At 42.8% G+C, this 17,964-nt stretch overlaps 1 protein-coding gene across 1 annotated transcript in view; it reads right to left on the bottom strand.

Annotated features, from left to right (window-relative positions):
* The window catches only part of ALDH1L2 (aldehyde dehydrogenase 1 family member L2), a 61,801-nt gene extending 45,276 nt beyond the window's left edge, over window positions 1–16,525 (bottom strand). Inside the window, exons 1-6 of the mRNA XM_010357305.2 lie at window positions 16,343–16,525; window positions 9,235–9,379; window positions 6,065–6,299; window positions 4,214–4,379; window positions 2,851–2,952; window positions 1,539–1,628 (exon numbers count right to left, since the gene is read on the bottom strand). Of these exons, the coding sequence (XP_010355607.1) occupies window positions 1,539–1,628; window positions 2,851–2,952; window positions 4,214–4,379; window positions 6,065–6,299; window positions 9,235–9,379; window positions 16,343–16,390 (786 nt within the window). The 5' untranslated portion in view covers window positions 16,391–16,525. The remainder of the gene's footprint in view (window positions 1–1,538; window positions 1,629–2,850; window positions 2,953–4,213; window positions 4,380–6,064; window positions 6,300–9,234; window positions 9,380–16,342) is intronic.
* Between the last annotated feature and the right edge of the window lie 1,439 nt (window positions 16,526–17,964).

Here is a 17,964-nt window from a genome sequence, read left to right as displayed (position 1 = left end):
CAGTGGTAACCAGACTATTACAGTGCAGGGTGATAAGTGATGAGAAGCTCAGGGTGCTTTGTGAGTCCGTTCATGGAAAAAGGACTGGATCCAGACAGTAACCAAGAGACACTGACGCTGACTGAGTTTTTATTGCAATTCTAGGATGATCAGCTATCATATATGGAGCCTATTATGATTATGCTGTAATGGTTTATTGAATATATACTCTAGGCCCAGGGCTAAGTACTTAAATGAGTTAACATGTATTCTTTTTTTTTTTCTTTTGAGACAGAGTGTCGCTCTGTCACCCAGGCTGGAGTGCAGTGGTGTGATCTCACTGCAATCTCTGCCTCCCGGGATTAAGTGATTCTCCTGTCTTAGCTCCCAAGTAGCTGGGATTACAGGCACATGCCACCACACCCAGCTATTTTTTTTCTATTTTTAGTAGAGATAGGGTTTTGTCATGTTGGCCAGGTTGATCTCGAACTCCTGACCTCGGGTAATCCTCCACCTTGACTTCCCAAAGTGCTGGGATTACAGCTGTGAGCCACCGTGGCTGCTCAACTCATTTAATCTTCACAGTTACCCGTAACCTAAGGGAGGCAGTATCATTAGTTCCATTTTACAATGAGGAAACCAAGGCACCCAATGGTTAAGAAACCTGCCCGAGGTTACACAGTAAATTTTCATAGAAGCATTCTGGCTTCAGATCCTGCACGCTTAACCATTACACTAAACTCCCTCCCTTGGTCACCCATCGAGCCCATGGATTTTTATTGGCACTTAATATGTACCCAGACTCCTGCTTAACTGCTCAGATTATCAAGACAATCACATGAAGGGCTTGCCCCTAAGGAGTTCACAGGCTAGTATTGGGGGGAATAAAGAAACCCTCACAATATATGATGTGCCATACCAGAGGTAGGCAGAGTGTTGCTGGAACCCAGAGGTGAGCCATCAAACCCTGCCAGGCTGGGCATGTGAGATCAGGAAACCTCCTGGAAGAGGTGAAACCTGGCAGCCTGGCCTGAGTCAATTACCCGTGGATAGAAGACCCTTCATGCCCCTGCTCGCCTCTCCTGCCTCAGCTCTCCCCATGCCTGTCCTCACAGTCCAGACCCTGGCTTCACTGAACTCCTTTTGCAAGTCCTTGACCAGGTGCTGGAGTCTCTTATCTCTGGGGCTTCACCTACTTGTCTTGCTCTCAACCTGGTTAACTCTTCTCAAGGTTCGAGCAAAGCAGTGAGCTTTTCTAGGAAGCCTTTCCTAATATACCTGAGTCTCAGCCTCCATGATAGCGTTTATCGTACTGCACTGAGAGTGTTTATTCACTTCTCTGCACTCCCCATAGAACTGCAGGCTCCTGGAGATCAGGGACCGGATTTAGCGTCTGCTGCACAATAAATGCTCAATACATGCTGAGTAAAGGGGAGAGTGAATCACAGACCTGCCTCATGACCAAGAAAGAACCATGGGAAGCCCAGATTTATCTGTACTATCTCTTACAAAGGTAATAATCGGGGAGGGGGGCGGGGGGAGTGGTCTGTAGAACGTACCTGTCCATTTATCTCTGTCCAGGCTCCAGGGACTTTATCATGACCTCGAATCCAGTTATGTAAAACTTCGGCAGACTGGTCCCAAGAAATCTAGGAAGGCACAAAACACAGGCTGAGCCTCCTGTGGCTGTGAACCTCAAAGGCAATAAAAACGCTTCTCGTCATCAGAGGCAGAAACGAGTATGTTATTGGGAAGTAAAGGAATTTTTGCTTCTTAGTTTTATTTGGAGTATTTTGTCAGGTGGCTGATTTAGTAAAAAAGAGACTTTATTGAAGGAAAATAAAAAGCAGAGGGTTATTTAAAGGGACAGTATGCTTTGTAAAGATGACGTAGAGCGGGCTGTTGATGGGAGGAGGCCAGTAGCTGTTGGAGAGTTTTATGTTGGGTTTTTATTAGGTTGAACTTTTTTTGAAGTTCCCACCTTGGTAAGTCTCTGCCTTTTTTTTTTTTTTTTTTTTTGTCTAGTTTGTTTGTGTCTGTCTTAGCTCTCTGCTTTGTCTGCACCTAGATTTTGTCTCAGGTTTACAGGACCCCCCATATTATTAGTTGGTGTGTATGTGTGGGTTGGTTTTGGATATGAATATGACCTAATGCCTGTGTTGTTTACTATCGTCACCACAGGAAGGTTGTATAGTGGCCAAATCTATACCTACTGCATCTGTATTTTTTTTTTTTTTTTTTGAATTTCTTTCTCTGCCCCAACCTGTACTTATGGCTCCAGGTTTTTGTTTTTTGTTTTTTGAGACAGGGATCTCACTGTGTTGGCCAGGCTGGTCTCGAATGCCTGGCCTCGAGTGATCCTCCTGCCTCAGCCTCCCAAAGTGCTGGGAATACAGGCATGAGCCACTGTGCCCAGCACACCTAGCATGACATTTTTTTTTAAGGAATATCCCCTTTGCCCTTTTCATTAGCATGTAGCTAGTGCTATTTTGACATTTTAACTGCAGAGTGAAGGATTATTGAGCAGACTTAAGAGGCCTTTCTGGGTGGTTTTTATTTGCTTGTTTGTTTGTTTGTTTGCATAGTATCTCCTCTCTTTTCTGTGCACATTTGACTAAGTGCCCACCCACTCCAGCATTAGAGATACTATTAATATGCAAATTTTGGGTGGTCTCTCAGACGTGAGTCTTCCCAGACTTTATTTTCTTTAGGGGACTCCCCTCTCCTGCATATGTCTGGCCACCTATCTACTCTAACAGGTAGGGCTAGGGCAGGCTGGCTTACCTTTTGGCAAGATCGTAGTACATGGGGAACTACTGAAAGGTAGAGGGCCATGAACTCTGAGATGTGTTATTGAGTTGATATAAATACCTCAGCGTTTTCCTTTTTCTGGATACCTTCATATGTTGCCCCTTCTTCTGGCTGGGGAATACGAGGAGCTTTTCCATCGGCTATGAGTTGGACAGCTTCTACCTAAGGCCAAAGACATCACCTGTGTTACAGCCCAATGATCAGCAATGGCATAGTCTATCTGACTAAAGTTTCTGCATAACAGAATTACTACCTATAAATCTGTTCAGAGAGTCAAGAGTATGATGATAACTACCATTTCTTCAGGTCTATCCTGACAAGCATTGTGGTAGCTACTTTATGTAAAATATCCCTTGAAAACATAACACGAATCCTGCAAGGTGGATATTGTTATTACTGTTTTACACCTGAAGAAACTGTCTGATAGCCACAGGGGAATAGAGCCAAGTTTACAGCTCATTCCACCCACCTCCATCTAGGCTATAACTAGGTCTAGAATCTGGGCTTCAGCAAATATCATTGAACACACAGAATGCTATATTGATTGTAATGATCATTTTGTGAGCAGCTACCGTGGGCCAGATGCTTTACACAAATAGTGTCACTTAATTTTCACAACCGCCCTACAAGTCAGATGGTATTATCCACACTGCATAGATGAAGAAACCAAAGCTACAGAGGCTAAGTGACTTGCCTGCGGTCATACAACAAAGAAGAGGTAGAATGGAAACTTGAGCTTAGGTCTTTCTGACATCAAAGCCCTACTCTCTTAATCATTAAATGATACAAGCAAAGCACTGCTTTCCTATCTCCTAAATCAATGGTTACTAGTGTACATAATCTTGCTACTTCTCTCATACTAGCTCTGAAAAAAAATTAAATGACATCAAAATTATTGGCTAAAGCTTTCAATATTTTTACAGGCAAGTATTTCAATATTTTTATTTGATGGTATACATGTTTTGGGATTTTTTTTTTTTTTTTTTACCCGAGAGCACCTCTGAATAAATACAGCAACACCAAATTTCACCCTGTTACAGAGGCTAATTTAAAGTACTTTTAAATTTCCATAACAAATTGTGTAGCAATATTTCTTAAGATTCAATATACTTCTTTACAATTAATCGTTATAGGCAGGGTTGAAGATTCAAGTATTTGGCAAAAGAATGGAGCAGTTTAAATGCTACTGCATCCATTGGATCACTGCTCTCAGAAAAACAAGTCAGTTTCATAGACTAAGAAATTGAAAAGTTCAGATTTCCATCCTAAATATACCATCCCATTAGTTAAAAAAAAAATCTAATTTTGTTTTTAAACTTTAAGTTTTTGGTGAAAATTCATATGGATAATTTTCTTGCTAAAAGAAAAAATATTTTCAAAACTTTAAAGGTTTACTAAATTCTGGGTGGCAAAATATACTAACCATGGCCTTGATTCCTTCAGGAAAAAGAAACCGATTATAAAGTGCATCCACTGTATCATTGGGTTCAACATCACATGATCTCTGAAGAAGGATGGGTCCTGTATCCAAGCCATCATCAGCCCAGAAAACAGAAAACCCAGCTTTCTTATCTCCCATAATTAGAGTCCTGTGAAAAGAAGAATTTCAATTTAAAATGTTGGTTAACTGTATCATAAAATGATGAATTAGTGATATTAAAGTATAAGAGAGTTATAATGGAAAGGTAGACAATGAATGAAGCTAGCATGAGAAATTAACAGTAGAACTGGGAGATGTCAGGGCTCATAAAAAGCAGTGTCTAATGGTACTGCTATTTTATATCATACATCTTCATATCTTAAGTCTTTCTTGTTAATGTATAGTAAGGACTTGCAGTGAATTCAAAAAGGCATTAGAGTCTATCGTTACTACCACTCATTGACTCTCAGGGGTCAGCTTTCTACTTCAAGATCAAGTAATTTGCCCACTAGGTCCAATTCCTACATCGTGCTTGACCCTGTATTAGGCAGAATAAGAACAGAAGATAAAATAGGATACTCTGTAAAGGACAGAATGTGAAGCAAATGTGAAAGACAGAAGTGATTATGAATTCAAGCTAATACAGACAGAGTATGATAATAGGTCAGCCATGTAATAATTTAAATATTTTTTACTTTTGAGTACAAATCAAGACCTAAATCAATCCATCAATCACTAACTCTTCAGAAATACTAAGAAATTAACTGGCATTGTTATCAAGATCCTTGAAAATACTGATATGCTTTGATCCAATGATTCTGCATGTGGAAACAGTGTAAACTGAGAAAAAATACAAGTTTAAGTGCGAAGATATCTACTAAATAATAGTGTGCTATTTATAAGAGCCAAAAAGAAATCAATCCATGTAATCAAAGTTTAAATACAATTAATGTTTTTCATCACATTTAAACCAAGTGTAGGCTTCCAGCTTATTCCAACAACTTGACGCCGAAGAATGTTAGGAAGATGTGCAGGTAAAGGACAGAAAGCAGAAAGGGTAGGAGGGCCCACCTCAACCCACAGCATTGTGTCCCTATGGTATTAGGTACCTACAGTGTACCAGCCACTGTTCCTGACACTGGAAAATAGCAATACAAATGTTGTGCAAAGTCCCTTTCCTCAAGAAACTTAGAGTTGAATGGGGAAGATGGACAATGAAGGTGATCATTTCATCATTTCAAGCAATTACTTGATGATTATTTCAAGTAATTCAGCATTTTCTGAAATGTACTTGAGAAGCTCTATGCAAAAAAAAGTTCTGTGGTCAAATAAGTTTGGGAACATTGTGTATTCAGACTCCCTCTAGGGGATTATGATACTGACATTAAAGCCCGTATTAATAGCTCAAATGAATCCTGCAGTTAAAAATCTGGCATAAACCAAACTTCCTGATTGTAAAACCTTTGTTTGCTCAATACCTAGTAACAGTCAATGGAGCTAGTACTCCATAGGCTATTCTTGGTAAATGCTGTCCTGGTTCACACTGTATTTCTAGATCTCAGGGGAGTTCATGCAATAGTAGTAACCGATCAGGACCTCACAATTGTTCAGGCATGCCTAGTTTCTTGTCTTGATCACCTAGGTAAAAAACAGAAAGAATGTAGGCAATTGAAATACACTCACCCTCTCTGTAATTAAAAAAGTCTCACTGGGTATTCTGGCACACTCCTGAAATGTCAGCTACTTGGGAGGCCGAGGCAGGAGGATCGTTTGAGGCCAGGAGTTTGAACCCAGACTGGGCAACATAGCAACACCCCATCTCAAAAACAAAAATGTAAGAAGAAAAAATCTCACCAATTGATAGCAGAGGCTCCTCTGTGCCTGGGCAGGATGGATGGGTGATAAATGATAGAGCCATGCTTTGGACTATCAATTATATCCATGGGGATGAACTGAGTGCAGAAAGGGAGCACATTTAGGTCTGCACCCACGGATCTGTAGGCCTCTGCCACCTCTTTGATGGTCTTGCCCTTGACTCTCCATTTAGGAAGCTTGAACACAGGGGTCCCATCTTTCTCTGCAGCCAAAGCTGAGCATAAAAAAGATTTTTTTTTTAGAAGTTAGCAGTAATTTTATATCACTATGAATTCACATATTGTAATTTTACAGTTTCATGAAATATTTATAAATAAAACATGGTGAAGAACAATTTAGATTGTGACTAGAATTTCACCTGTTGTAATTGGATCACACTAAGGTGATACATATCTATATACTTAAGGCATAATACATTAGAACTGAAAAGATTTTGGCTAGATGATATTTTAAGATTTTAATGAAAGCTTTTTCTTTTTTAGATAAAAAATGGTACCTTTATTACTGATACAACCTTTTAAGAACAGCTTCAGATTTGGAGGCATGCGCCAATGCTTCACCCACTAATTTAACACACTCACCTCTGGCACAGTTAGAAAGCCAAGAATCTCTTCGCTCCCTATACAAAACAAACTGTAGACCAGAACACATTCTCCCTGCCAAGTGCTGAGCTGAGCTTTTCTACTTCCTTCTCCGAAATTCACCAAACAAATAAGTTAACAAAGCTGAGAGGCCAAGAATGGAGAATACATGCTCAGCTCCTGCTAAGGGCTTTGCCACACTGAACAGACCAGGGTCTCCTTCCTGAGAAGAGCACTGTCCCCTCCCAAACAAATGACTCCATCCTAATGCCATATGAAATGGCCCACCAAAGTGCAAACAGCACAAGCCTATTTTTTTCATAATGAAATGTCATTTTTACTATGTGTCTTATATCTTCAGTATGTATATATATATATATTTAAGTATACAGTTTTATATATAAGTAGTATATATTTTAAAAATCGGTCAGGCACAGTGACTCACACCTGTGATCCCAGCACTTTGAGAGGCCAAGGCAGGAGGATTGCTTAAACCCAGGAGTTCGAGACCAGCCTGGACAACATAACGAGACCTGCGTCTCCATCAAAAAAAAAAAATTATTTTCAAATTAGCTGGATGTGGTGGCACATACTGATAACCTGAGCTACTTAGGAGGATCACTTGAGCCCAGGAGTTCCAGGTTGCAGTAAGCCATTATCGCACCTCTGTACTCCAGCCTGGGCAACGAAGTAAGACCCTGTCTCTAAAAAAAAGTGTTTAAGTGTATAAAATATATAATTGTATATATTAATATATTATAGAAATTATAGTATATATTAATATATAGCATACATGTTTTATATTATATATTACTTTTATAGTATAATAGTATATATTTTTATATACTATTATATATTTAATATATAATAGCATATATGTTAATTTTAGGCAATTTCCAGAAGTCTTAACTAAAGCTTTCTATCTGCATTTTTGTGTCCCTTCCTTTCTCCTACATCTGAACAACAAAATTCATTGACTCAGGATGAGATGATGCCTCCACCATGAAACCTAAATTCTAAAGCCTAAGGAAGTCCTGAAGGACCCCAGCCATCATGATTAGCCCCTGGTCAATCCGTTTGGAAGAATCTGAGAGACCAGCACAATAATGTTCACAAAATGTGAATGTTCATAAAACTGAACTCACATGTCAGATGACAGGAAAATGGATAACTGGTGGTAAAAATATGTGACCATGGGAGAAATTGTGAAAGATCATATGGCAAAGAAAACTGGGGTGGAGGAAACTCAGAAGTCTTCACTGTAAAAAATGTACTCTAGGCCAGGCGTGGTGCGTCACACCTGTAATCCCCGGCACTTTGGGAGGCCAAGGCAGGTGGATCACCTGAGGTCAGGAGTTCAAGACCAGCCTGGCCAACATGGCGAAACCACGTCTCTACTAAAAATACAAAAATTAGCCAGATGTGGTGGTGGGTGCCTGTAATCCCAGCTACTCGGGAGGCTGAGGCAGGAGAATCGCTTGAACCCAGGAGGTGGAGGTTGCAGTAAGCTGAGTTCGTGCCACTGCACTCCAGCCTGGGCAACAGAGTGAGACTCCATCTCAAAAAAAAAAAAAAAAAAAAAAAAGAAATGCACTCCACTGAGACTGGCTGAGACATCCAGGTGTTGGGCTTCCATTTCAGTTTTTGGCTGCCCCAGAGCTATTTTTGGCTGTCCTCGTTGACTATTCTAACAAGAATACTCAGTTACTGTCATTAGTGCTTCCTTATTATGAACCAGGCATACTGTGAGCACTTTGTGTACATTAATCTAACTTAATCTTCATGGCAGCCACGTGAGGTAGCTACCGCTGAACTGAGGCTAAGATTAAGTAACTTGCCTAAGGTCATACAGCTAGTAAGTGGCAGAATCAGAATTCATTCCTTGATTCCAGAACATATGCCGTTACCCACATGCTGTACCACTTCCTCATATAGTTACTCTATAAGTGAGGTTGGTAGTTTTTCTTTTTCTGAGTTATGCCATGAGCCCAAATGGCCATGACCAATGGAAAGGGGGCCATGACCAATGGAAAGGGGGTCCTGACCCTGGGACCAGGCACCAAGGAAGAGTTCATTTCCCAGGATTCATTCTGAAAAGAGGTCTAAAAGTCATATGCTTGCAATGCTTCTGAAGTCCACGTATATGGCAGAGACTGCTAGTTGTCCGCCTTCATCCTTTAGCAGTGTGGATTCCCCTAGTTTTGCTGAATGCATAGCCACCCCAAATCAAATCTATATTTCTTAGCCACTCTTGCAAACAGATTTGGCCTGTGACTAAGTTCTGGCCAATGGGATACAAGTGGGAGTAATATGTACAACTCTGTATTACACCCTTAATAAAACGCTTTCCCCTGATTCCCACTCTTTCCTTCCTGCTTGCTGGAATGCAGATGTGATAGTAGGGGCTGAGGCAGCTACCTTGGCCCATGAGATGGAAGTCCAGCACTGGTGAGGGCAAAACAACAAATAGAAGGAGCGTGTATTGTGATGAACACAGAGTTGCCACACCAGCTGATGGCCAACCTGCACCTGAGAATTCTTGACCCAGTCGTCCCAAGATGCACTCACCCAGAGGGTCAGCTTTTCCATCCTTGTCTGGAACTGTGAACACCCCTACTACTCGGTGGCCCTCTTTGCGGAGGTGGCTATAGACTTCTTGTCCAAAGAGGCTCTGGCCAATTAGTGCCAACTTCAGCTTGTTTTTGAAATAAACCTGTGAAACAATGAAATGACGAAGCCATAAGCATGGATAGAAGACATTGGATAAGGGTAAGGGTTAAAAAAGTAGCTATTGGGGGCCGAGTGCGGTGGCTCATGCCTGTAATCTCAGCACTTTGGGAGGCCAAGGCGGGCGGATCACAAGGTCAGGAGATGGAGACCATCCTGGCTAACATGGTGAAACCCCGTCTCTACTAAAAAACACAAAAAACTAGCCGGGCGAGGTGGCGGCGCCTGTAGTCCCAGCTACTCGGGAGGCTGAGGCAGGAGAATGGCGTAAAACCCGGGAGGCGGAGCTTGCAGTGAGCTGAGATCCGGCCACTGCACTCCAGCAGTGGACAGCAGTCTCGACAGAGCGAGACTCCGTCTCAAAAAAAAAAAAAAAAAAAAAAAAAAAAAAAACCCAAAAAAACTCGGGAGGTTTGGCTGGGCACCGATCACCTGAGGTCAGGAGTTCAAGACCAGCCTGGCCAACTTGGTGAAACCCCATCTCTACTAAAAGTCCAAAAAAGTTAGCTGGGCATGGTGGCACGTGCCTGTAGTCCCAGCTACTCAGGAGGCTGAGGCAGGAGGATCGCTTGAACCTGGGAGGCAGAAGTTGCTGTGAGCTGAGATCGCACCATTGCACTCCAGCCTGGGCGACAGAGCAAGACTCTGTCTCAGAAAACAAAAATCAAAAAAAGCTCAGGAGGTTTGTCAACCCTGGTCTATGGCCCCATATAGCAACAGTCAGCTAGCGCTGAGCAGTTGTGGCCCCTTTACCCTGGACGTGGTCTTGCCCTCCATCCAGCTCAAATCCCTCATTTGCTTTACCTGTTTGGCCTCTGTGGGAATTTCTCTTTGTGACCCCTCCACTAAAGATACAAAGAAGTGGTCCCTGTCCTCGGGAATCCACCAACTAGTAGGGAGGGCACACAAGTTAAGACATAGTAACACAGTGCTAGAATAGGAGAGCACAGTTTGGTTAAGAGAGGAGAAGAGTTCTCCAGAAGGCAACTCCTTAGCTGAATCTTAGAGAATCCATCTTGGGAGTTGGCAGAGAAAAGGGAGAGGATTGTAGGAGGTCCTTGGGAAGTGCCAGGCAGAGGGTGCAGGATTTACAAAGAAACAAATGCACGTGCACAGCGTGTCCAATACTGGGAGTCAGGGAATGGTGACAAGTGACAACGTGGAAAGAGACATTATGGAGGGCTTTGTGTCAAATAATTTGGACCTTATTGTGAAGACAATGAGATTCACTGAGCTTCTTTAAGCAGGAGAGTTAATTGAAAGCAGGAGAGTCTAATTTCTATGCTAATAGACTGCTTATGCAACTGTGGAGGCATGAACTAGCTCTGGGTAGGCATACCTCTTGTGTTGAGAATGGAACAGAGCATGAAAATCAAAGCTGACCTAGCAGTCCACCTTCAGCATATTCTCAGGATGTAGTTTGGAATAATGTAAAAGCTCTTGCAACCGATTATAACAAACTCTCATACTAATAGAAGCAATAAGTTACACTTTACATAGAGGTAGATCTGCAAGATTCAACCAAGATTCAGGATACCACCATAAATGCAATCTTGTGCAACTTGATTTTCCTATTGCATCATTATATAAAGAAGATATCAGCAAGGGCTTTCTTGGATGTCTGGCCAACTTTTGTTTTTTCATCATAAAAAGGATAAAAGATTTTAAAAAGAGGGATGTCAATACAGGGGCCTATGAGCAGGTGATGCCAGAGGGGGATGCTCAGGACCCAGAGACTGGAGAGAGCTCCTAGGCCGCGGCTGGTGACCACAGAGCACTTCAAAGACTTTGAGTAAAGGGAGAGACCGTCCAAAGGGCTCGAGTCCAGAAACGGACTCCAGTACTAGAGAGGCAGGATTTCCGTGCACAGCAGCTACTATAATATTTTAATTGTATAAAAATTGTTAAACTAATTTTTAATTATACGTATTACATATACACACAATCTCCTTATGAAAAAAAAAATCACAGATAAGACTACAGCCCCTTTTGACTATCACTCCCAATCTGCATCCCTTCCTCACTCCCCAGAGGAAACTAGTATTGTAGTTTGGTGTGAATTCGACAGACCTTTCTAGGCATTTAAAAACATGGAATCATGGCCGGGCGCGGTGGCTCACGCCTGTAATCCCAGCACTTTGGGAGGCCGAGGCGGGCGGATCACGAGGTCAGGAGATCCAGACCATCCTGGTAAACAAGGTGAAACTCCGTCTCTACTAAAAATACAAAAAAATATTTAGCCGGGCGTGGTGGCTGGCGCCTGTAGTCCCAGTTTCTCAGGAGGCTGAGGCAGGAGAATGGCGTGAACCCAGGAGGCTGCGGAGCTTGCAGTGAGCGGAGATCGCACCACTGCACTCCAGCCTGGGCGACAGAGAGAGACTCCATCTCAAAAATAAAATAAAATAAAAAATAAAAACATGGAAATATATACAAAAAGTATTATTTTGTGTTTCCAAAAATAATTCAAATGTAATAATATTATGTGCAGTGTTCCATAACTTTCCTTGTCGGTACATATAATTCATTCTTTGAAATCGTTGCACAGTATTCCTTAGTGTAGCTATATCTCAGTTTACTTGTTCATGTCCCTATTGAGAAACATTTTGGGCTTCAATATGTCATTATTACAAATCCCACGGCAATGAATATCGTGGTACATGCTTCCTGTGCCCATGTGGAAGTATTTTTCTCAGATACCTACAAGTGAAACTGCAGGATCATTTTTAAACCTAAATTTAATTGAAGTAGATAGCATCAAATTGACTTCTACAGTATTGGAGGAAATGTTTTCTCACCCTGCGAAACACACAATATCATCAAATTTACGATTTTTGCCACCCTGATAAGTGAAAAATGGTATCTTGTTCTAAATTGCATTTGTCTGATTACTAGTTTGGTTGAGTGTATTTTCATATTTTATTGTTCATTTATATTTCCTTTTTGGTATATCATTTTAGTTAGTGTATTATGTATTATTATTCTTTTCGTAAAAACACAGATTTAATAGTCTGTCCCACTAATCTATGAACTCCTTGAAAATGGGACTATTTCTTTCTTGCTTGTTGTTTTATCTTTGGGTTATGAGAGTCTGAAGAAGTTAGTCCACTTCTCTGGGTCTCAGTTTTCTTATCAGTAAAATGGTCATAATAATCTAGGTTGAGAATCCCTTATCCAAAATGCTTGGAACCAGAAGTGTTTCAGATTTTGGATATTTTCAGATTTTGGAATGTTTGCATTATACTTACCATTTGAGCATCCCAACTCTGAAAATCTGAAATCCAAAATGCTGTCATGATCATTACCTTTGCGTGTCATGTCAGTGCTCAAAAATATTCAGATTTTAAAGCATTTCAGATTTCAGATGTTCAGATTTGGGATGTTCAACCTAGTACCTACTTCATTGAGATGTCATGAGGATTAAAGGAGTACACAGTCGCCCTCTGTATTTGTGGGTTCCATATCCGTGGATTCAACCAACCATGAATCAAAAACATTTGGAAAAAATTGCATCTGTACTAGACATGTATAATTTTTCTTGTCATTATTCCATAAACAATACAGTGGGACAATTATTTACATAGCATCTACTTTGTATTCATTATTATAAGTTATCTACAGGTAATTTATACTGGAGAATATGCATATGTTATATACAAATATTACCCCATTTTATAAAAGGGACTTGAGCATCTTCAGATTTTTATATCCATGGGAGGTCCTGAAACCAATCCCCTATGAATACAAGGGACAAGGAACAACTGTATATGTAAAATATTTATTAATGCTATCTATTAATATTATTATATCCTCAGGATTTAGAGTCCTCAGTGTATAATTGACAACTAAATATGGTTTGAAGTTGAATTTGGAGATCTTGTGAACAGATAAGACACCAGAGCAGAGGTCATGCAATGAGGAAACAAGTTAAGAACCTGGTTCCTAGAACTGAGAAATAAAGCAGGTACTTGGTTCCAAAGACCAAGGAAGGGTCCTACCTCTTTGGCTGGATCAGAGGTAACCTCAAGTTATCTGGAGCCAGGCTATAAACCCAGAGCTACCAGACAGACCTGACCCAGACACTGGCAGAGAAAGCTAAACAAAGGAATGCCAAATGAATAGAGGGCTAAATAACTCCTACCATGGGGAGAAGAAGCAGTGAGCCAGGCAGGATATCAGAGGTGGGCAATAATACCTAATTGACAAAGGGCTTTAAAACAAACGGTTGTTTTAGTGAAAAAGATCCAGCCATATCACTAAGCTGAAATCATTAAATGTTTCTAACTCCCTTTATTTAAGACAGAGGATGGAAAAAGGAATTCTATCAGGAAATGTTATAAACTAATTTTTCCCTTGGATTTTGCTAGGTTCTGAAAGCTTTATTTTTATTCATCCTTCATTCTGCTTTAATACTAAACTTAAAAGCATTGTTTGACTTTTCAGTTTTTAAAGATAAAGGGATAATTAGGCCAGGTGCAGTGGCTTATGCCTGTAATCCCAACATTTTGGGAGGCTGAGGTGGGCAGATCACTTGAGGCCAAGAGTTCGAGACCAGCCTGGCCAACATGGCGAAACCCTGTCTCTACTAAAAATACAAAAATCAGCTGGGAATGGTGGTGCATGTCTGTAATCCCAGCTACTCAAAAGGCGGAGGCACGAGAATCGCTTGAACCCGGGAGGCAGAGATAGCAGTGAGCCGAAATTGTGCCACTGCATTCCAGCCCGGGTGACAAAGATTCTGTCTCAAAAAAATAAAAAATTAAAATTAAAAGATAATTTGCATACAGTAAAATGCACCCTTTTCAGTGTACCATGCTGTGAGTTTTAACACAGTCACATAACCACTACCACAATCAAGATGCAGAACAGTTCCATTACCGCCCAAATTCCTTTATGCCTGTTTATAATCAATCCTTCCTTCTATCTCCAGCTCCAGACATCACGAATCTTTTTTCTGTCCCTATAGTTTACTTTTTCCAAAATGTCAGATAAATGAAATCATAAAGTGTGCAGCATTTTGAGTCTGACTCTTACACTTAGCATACATATTTGAGTTCCATCCATGTTGTATGCGTCAGTAGTTCATTCCTTCCCCCCCCCCCCCCCCACTGAGTAGAATTCCATTATATGGATGGATATACCACAGCTTGTTTATCCTGTCACCAGTTGAGGACAATTTATTTCCAGTTTTTGGCAATTATGAATAAAGCCTCTATAAACATCAACAAACAGGTTTTTATGTGGGCAAATAAGGTTTCATTTCTTTTGGGTAAATACCTAGGAGTGTGATTCCTGGGTCATATGATAGGTATATGTTTAACTACATACAAAACTGCCAAACAGTTTTCCAAAGTGGCCGTACCTTTTTATATTCCCACCAGCCATGTATCTGTTTGATTTTGAATAACTCATAAAATACGGTCCAGAACATTTTTCACAGGATAAAACATCCCACATTTTTCATTCATCACTCAGTAGCTTCCTTTTGACCATTGAGGAAACTGTCTTCTTCCCAGCCATACGTGTCACTGCTTTTCCACATGCACCCCTGGGTACAGTCAGATCCGGACCACGCCAGTGCTTCCCCACATCCATGGCTTTGTTTATGCCATTTGCCACCTAGGATGTTTACTTTTTATTACTGAAATCTTAGCAAACTCCACTATCAAAATATTTTCATTCCTCAAGACTTCCTTCTGCTCTCCAAAAAAGACAAGTCAATGAAAGGTGTTGACAGAGGAGACCGACAAAACAGGCTCAGGCACTCCGCACAGCCCCTTGCTTTCTGTGCTATCCATCTGGGATCTCATGTGCCACGTGGTGGGGGGAGCTAATGAGGGGTCCAGTAGAGCAGGCAAAAGTCCTAGCAGAGCAGGTCTTCCCCACCTCCCCACCCCCATTTTATAAAAGGTGAATATACCTCAAAGTAACTAGAACTGGTTGCAAAGAGTAAAACGAATTCTTATTATTTGGGGTTGTCTGGGATACAGAAAGCTTTTCCTTTGATGCAAGTTTGGGCCAGTTGTTGGTGCTACTCAAGACTTCTCTCTGCCTCCAAGTTTTTTTACATCTGAATATATACATATGTACATATGGCTTTGGCACGACCAAGAAAAAGAATCGATAAGCAAATTCTTTTATGTACTTCCTATAAAAGAGATACGATACATAAGACAGTTTTTATTTTTATTTTTTTTTTCTCTCTCTCTCTCTCTTCCCTAAACAGTCCCGAGGTCCCCTGGGTGCTGAAGGCAGCACCACAGTGCAACGTGTCCGCTCTCGGTTCCATTTCTGGAGGAGGTGATGCAATTCCAAGGCGCGGGGCTGGGCCAGAACTCGGTGCTTGTGCTACGGTAGAATAGTGTTCCAGCGTGGCTGCCCCTGCAGCGCCTGGCAATTCTAGAAATTTTGCCATCTGCGGCTCAGCTCAGGAATACTGAGCTTGCAGCCATCGGCTTTGAGTGCCATTATCTGAACCGGCCCTCCGTGCCAGTCTCGAGCGCTTACACCTCCCAGGCGGCCAAAGAGGACCCTACTGACTTGATACTCCCCTTCTCTTCCAGGAGACGGTCTCGGCCCCATACGGCTCCGGCTCTTGACCAGGGATCTCATGATTGAAGTGAAAAAGGAAAGGAAGCAGACTCTGTCCTCCTTACCAAGTGACCGTTCCCATCTTGCCATCCCAGCCAGACTTGACACGTCCAAAACTGCATCCTCAGCCCCTTCCCGGCAGTAGACAATGGCTTGCGTGCCAATTCCCATCCGGGACCCTCCCCAGGCCCTTCTCTGAGATCTCTCTGTTTTTGTTTGTTTGTTTTAAACGCTGTCTTGGTTTTTAGCAAAGTCTAAGCATCGCTGCTCATCCCCAGCCCCACCGCCCCGGCCCTCCCGCCCCGGAGTCTGGAAACCAGGACAGGGTGACAGCCGGGACGCTCGCCCGGGCCGGACTCACCCGGCCAGTGGAGAAGCGCCGGAGCGCCTGGCTGCCCCACCGCAGCATGCTGGAGAGGAGCTCTCGCACTGGCGGCGCGGCGGCGCGGGAGGCAGGCGGGCGGCGCAGCCGGGGCACGGCCTGCAGCCTGGATGCCCCGGACTGCCCGGCTCGCGGCTCGCGGCTCTCGGCCTCAGCTAGTCCGCACCCGGCCCAAGGCCCACCGCCCGCGGCCCGCCCCACCCTACCGGCGGCAAGGCCCCGCCCCCTAGCTGGCAAGGCCCCGCCCCCAGTGGAAAGCACCCGCCCCGCCAGCTGGCTGGGCTCCCGCAGCCAACCGAGTGCGACGCGGCGGAGCGCGCGGGCTTCTCGGAGCCTGCCTGCCCTGACCTTGGTGCCGAGAGCACGCCCAGTCCCAGGGACCGCACCTCTCCGCTGCCTGGACTTTCCGCCAATTCCGGCCAAGGTCCAGGTGCTTTCTAACTGTGGGACCCTCTACCAGTTACTCAGCCCACAGCAGTACATACGGATCCACCTTATTAGTGGTCAATCTGGCATCCCAAGTGCTGTCTACAGCAGAGCCCGCAGAAAGCACGCCTGTAGACAGATACGTAGTGGGGGCGCCTTCGCTGTGTAGGGATCCTGATGCCTACCTCGTAGGATGGTAGGCCGGGAGCTGTGGCTCACGCCTGTAATCCCAGCGCTTTGGGAGGCCGAGGAGGGCAGATGGCCTGAGCTCAGGAGTTCGAGACCAGCCTGGCCACCATAGTGAAACCCCGTCTCTACTAAAAATACAAAAAGAAAAAAGGAAAAAACAAATTAGCCGGGGGTGGTGTCGCATGCCTGCAGTCCCAGCTACTCGGGAGGCTGAGGCACTAGGACAACTTGAGCCAGGGAGGTGGAGGTTACAGTGAGCCGAGATCATGCCACTGCACTTCAGCCCGGGCAACAGAGCCAGACTCTGTCTCAAAAATAAATAAATGAATAAATTGGTGCAAAAGTAATTGTGGTTTTTGCCACTGAAAGTAATGGCAAAGTCACAATTACTTTTGCACCAACCTAATAGATACATGCCCTTCTCCCTCACCTCTGTGGAAAAAACGCTCAGACGTGCTTTAGCTGGACGTTTGTCTCAAACCAGACTTCTTAGCCTAGCTTTCAGGGCCGTCTGCAATTTGCCATTTTCTCTTATTTCTCACTGCTCTTTTGCATATGTAATTCTGCCTGACTGCAGTTCTTGCCTATTCCTTCTTGGACAATGTTTCCCAGAAAAGCTTGTCATCTGTCACTTGTAATTATCTTGGCATGACCGTTTCTTTTCTGAAAAGTACTACTTACATGCTGCCTCCTGGAGGCGCTTTTTTCTGATTCTTTTCTCCCTTAGTCTCCTTATTCCCCACAAATAATTGTTCACTGCTCTTAACGGGGAAGAATCTTTGTCTATGCATCTGTTATGGCTGTCTCCATCTGTTACTGGTATTTGCATATCTGTTAATGTTTCTGTTGGAAGCTCGTTGCAGGCTAAGTCCATGTCTGATTAATCAGGATTTATAGTATCTAGCACTAACCAGAGCTTTAAAAAAACAAACAAACAAAAACAAAAAACAACTTGTTGAAATAGGTGAATGTGTTTAAGAGAGTAA

Source organism: Rhinopithecus roxellana, chromosome 10 (genome assembly GCF_007565055.1).
Source record: "Rhinopithecus roxellana isolate Shanxi Qingling chromosome 10, ASM756505v1, whole genome shotgun sequence".
Lineage (NCBI taxonomy): Eukaryota > Metazoa > Chordata > Mammalia > Primates > Cercopithecidae > Rhinopithecus > Rhinopithecus roxellana.
Note: the sequence above shows the minus strand (reverse complement) of the source record. Positions and strands in the feature narration are given on the sequence as shown.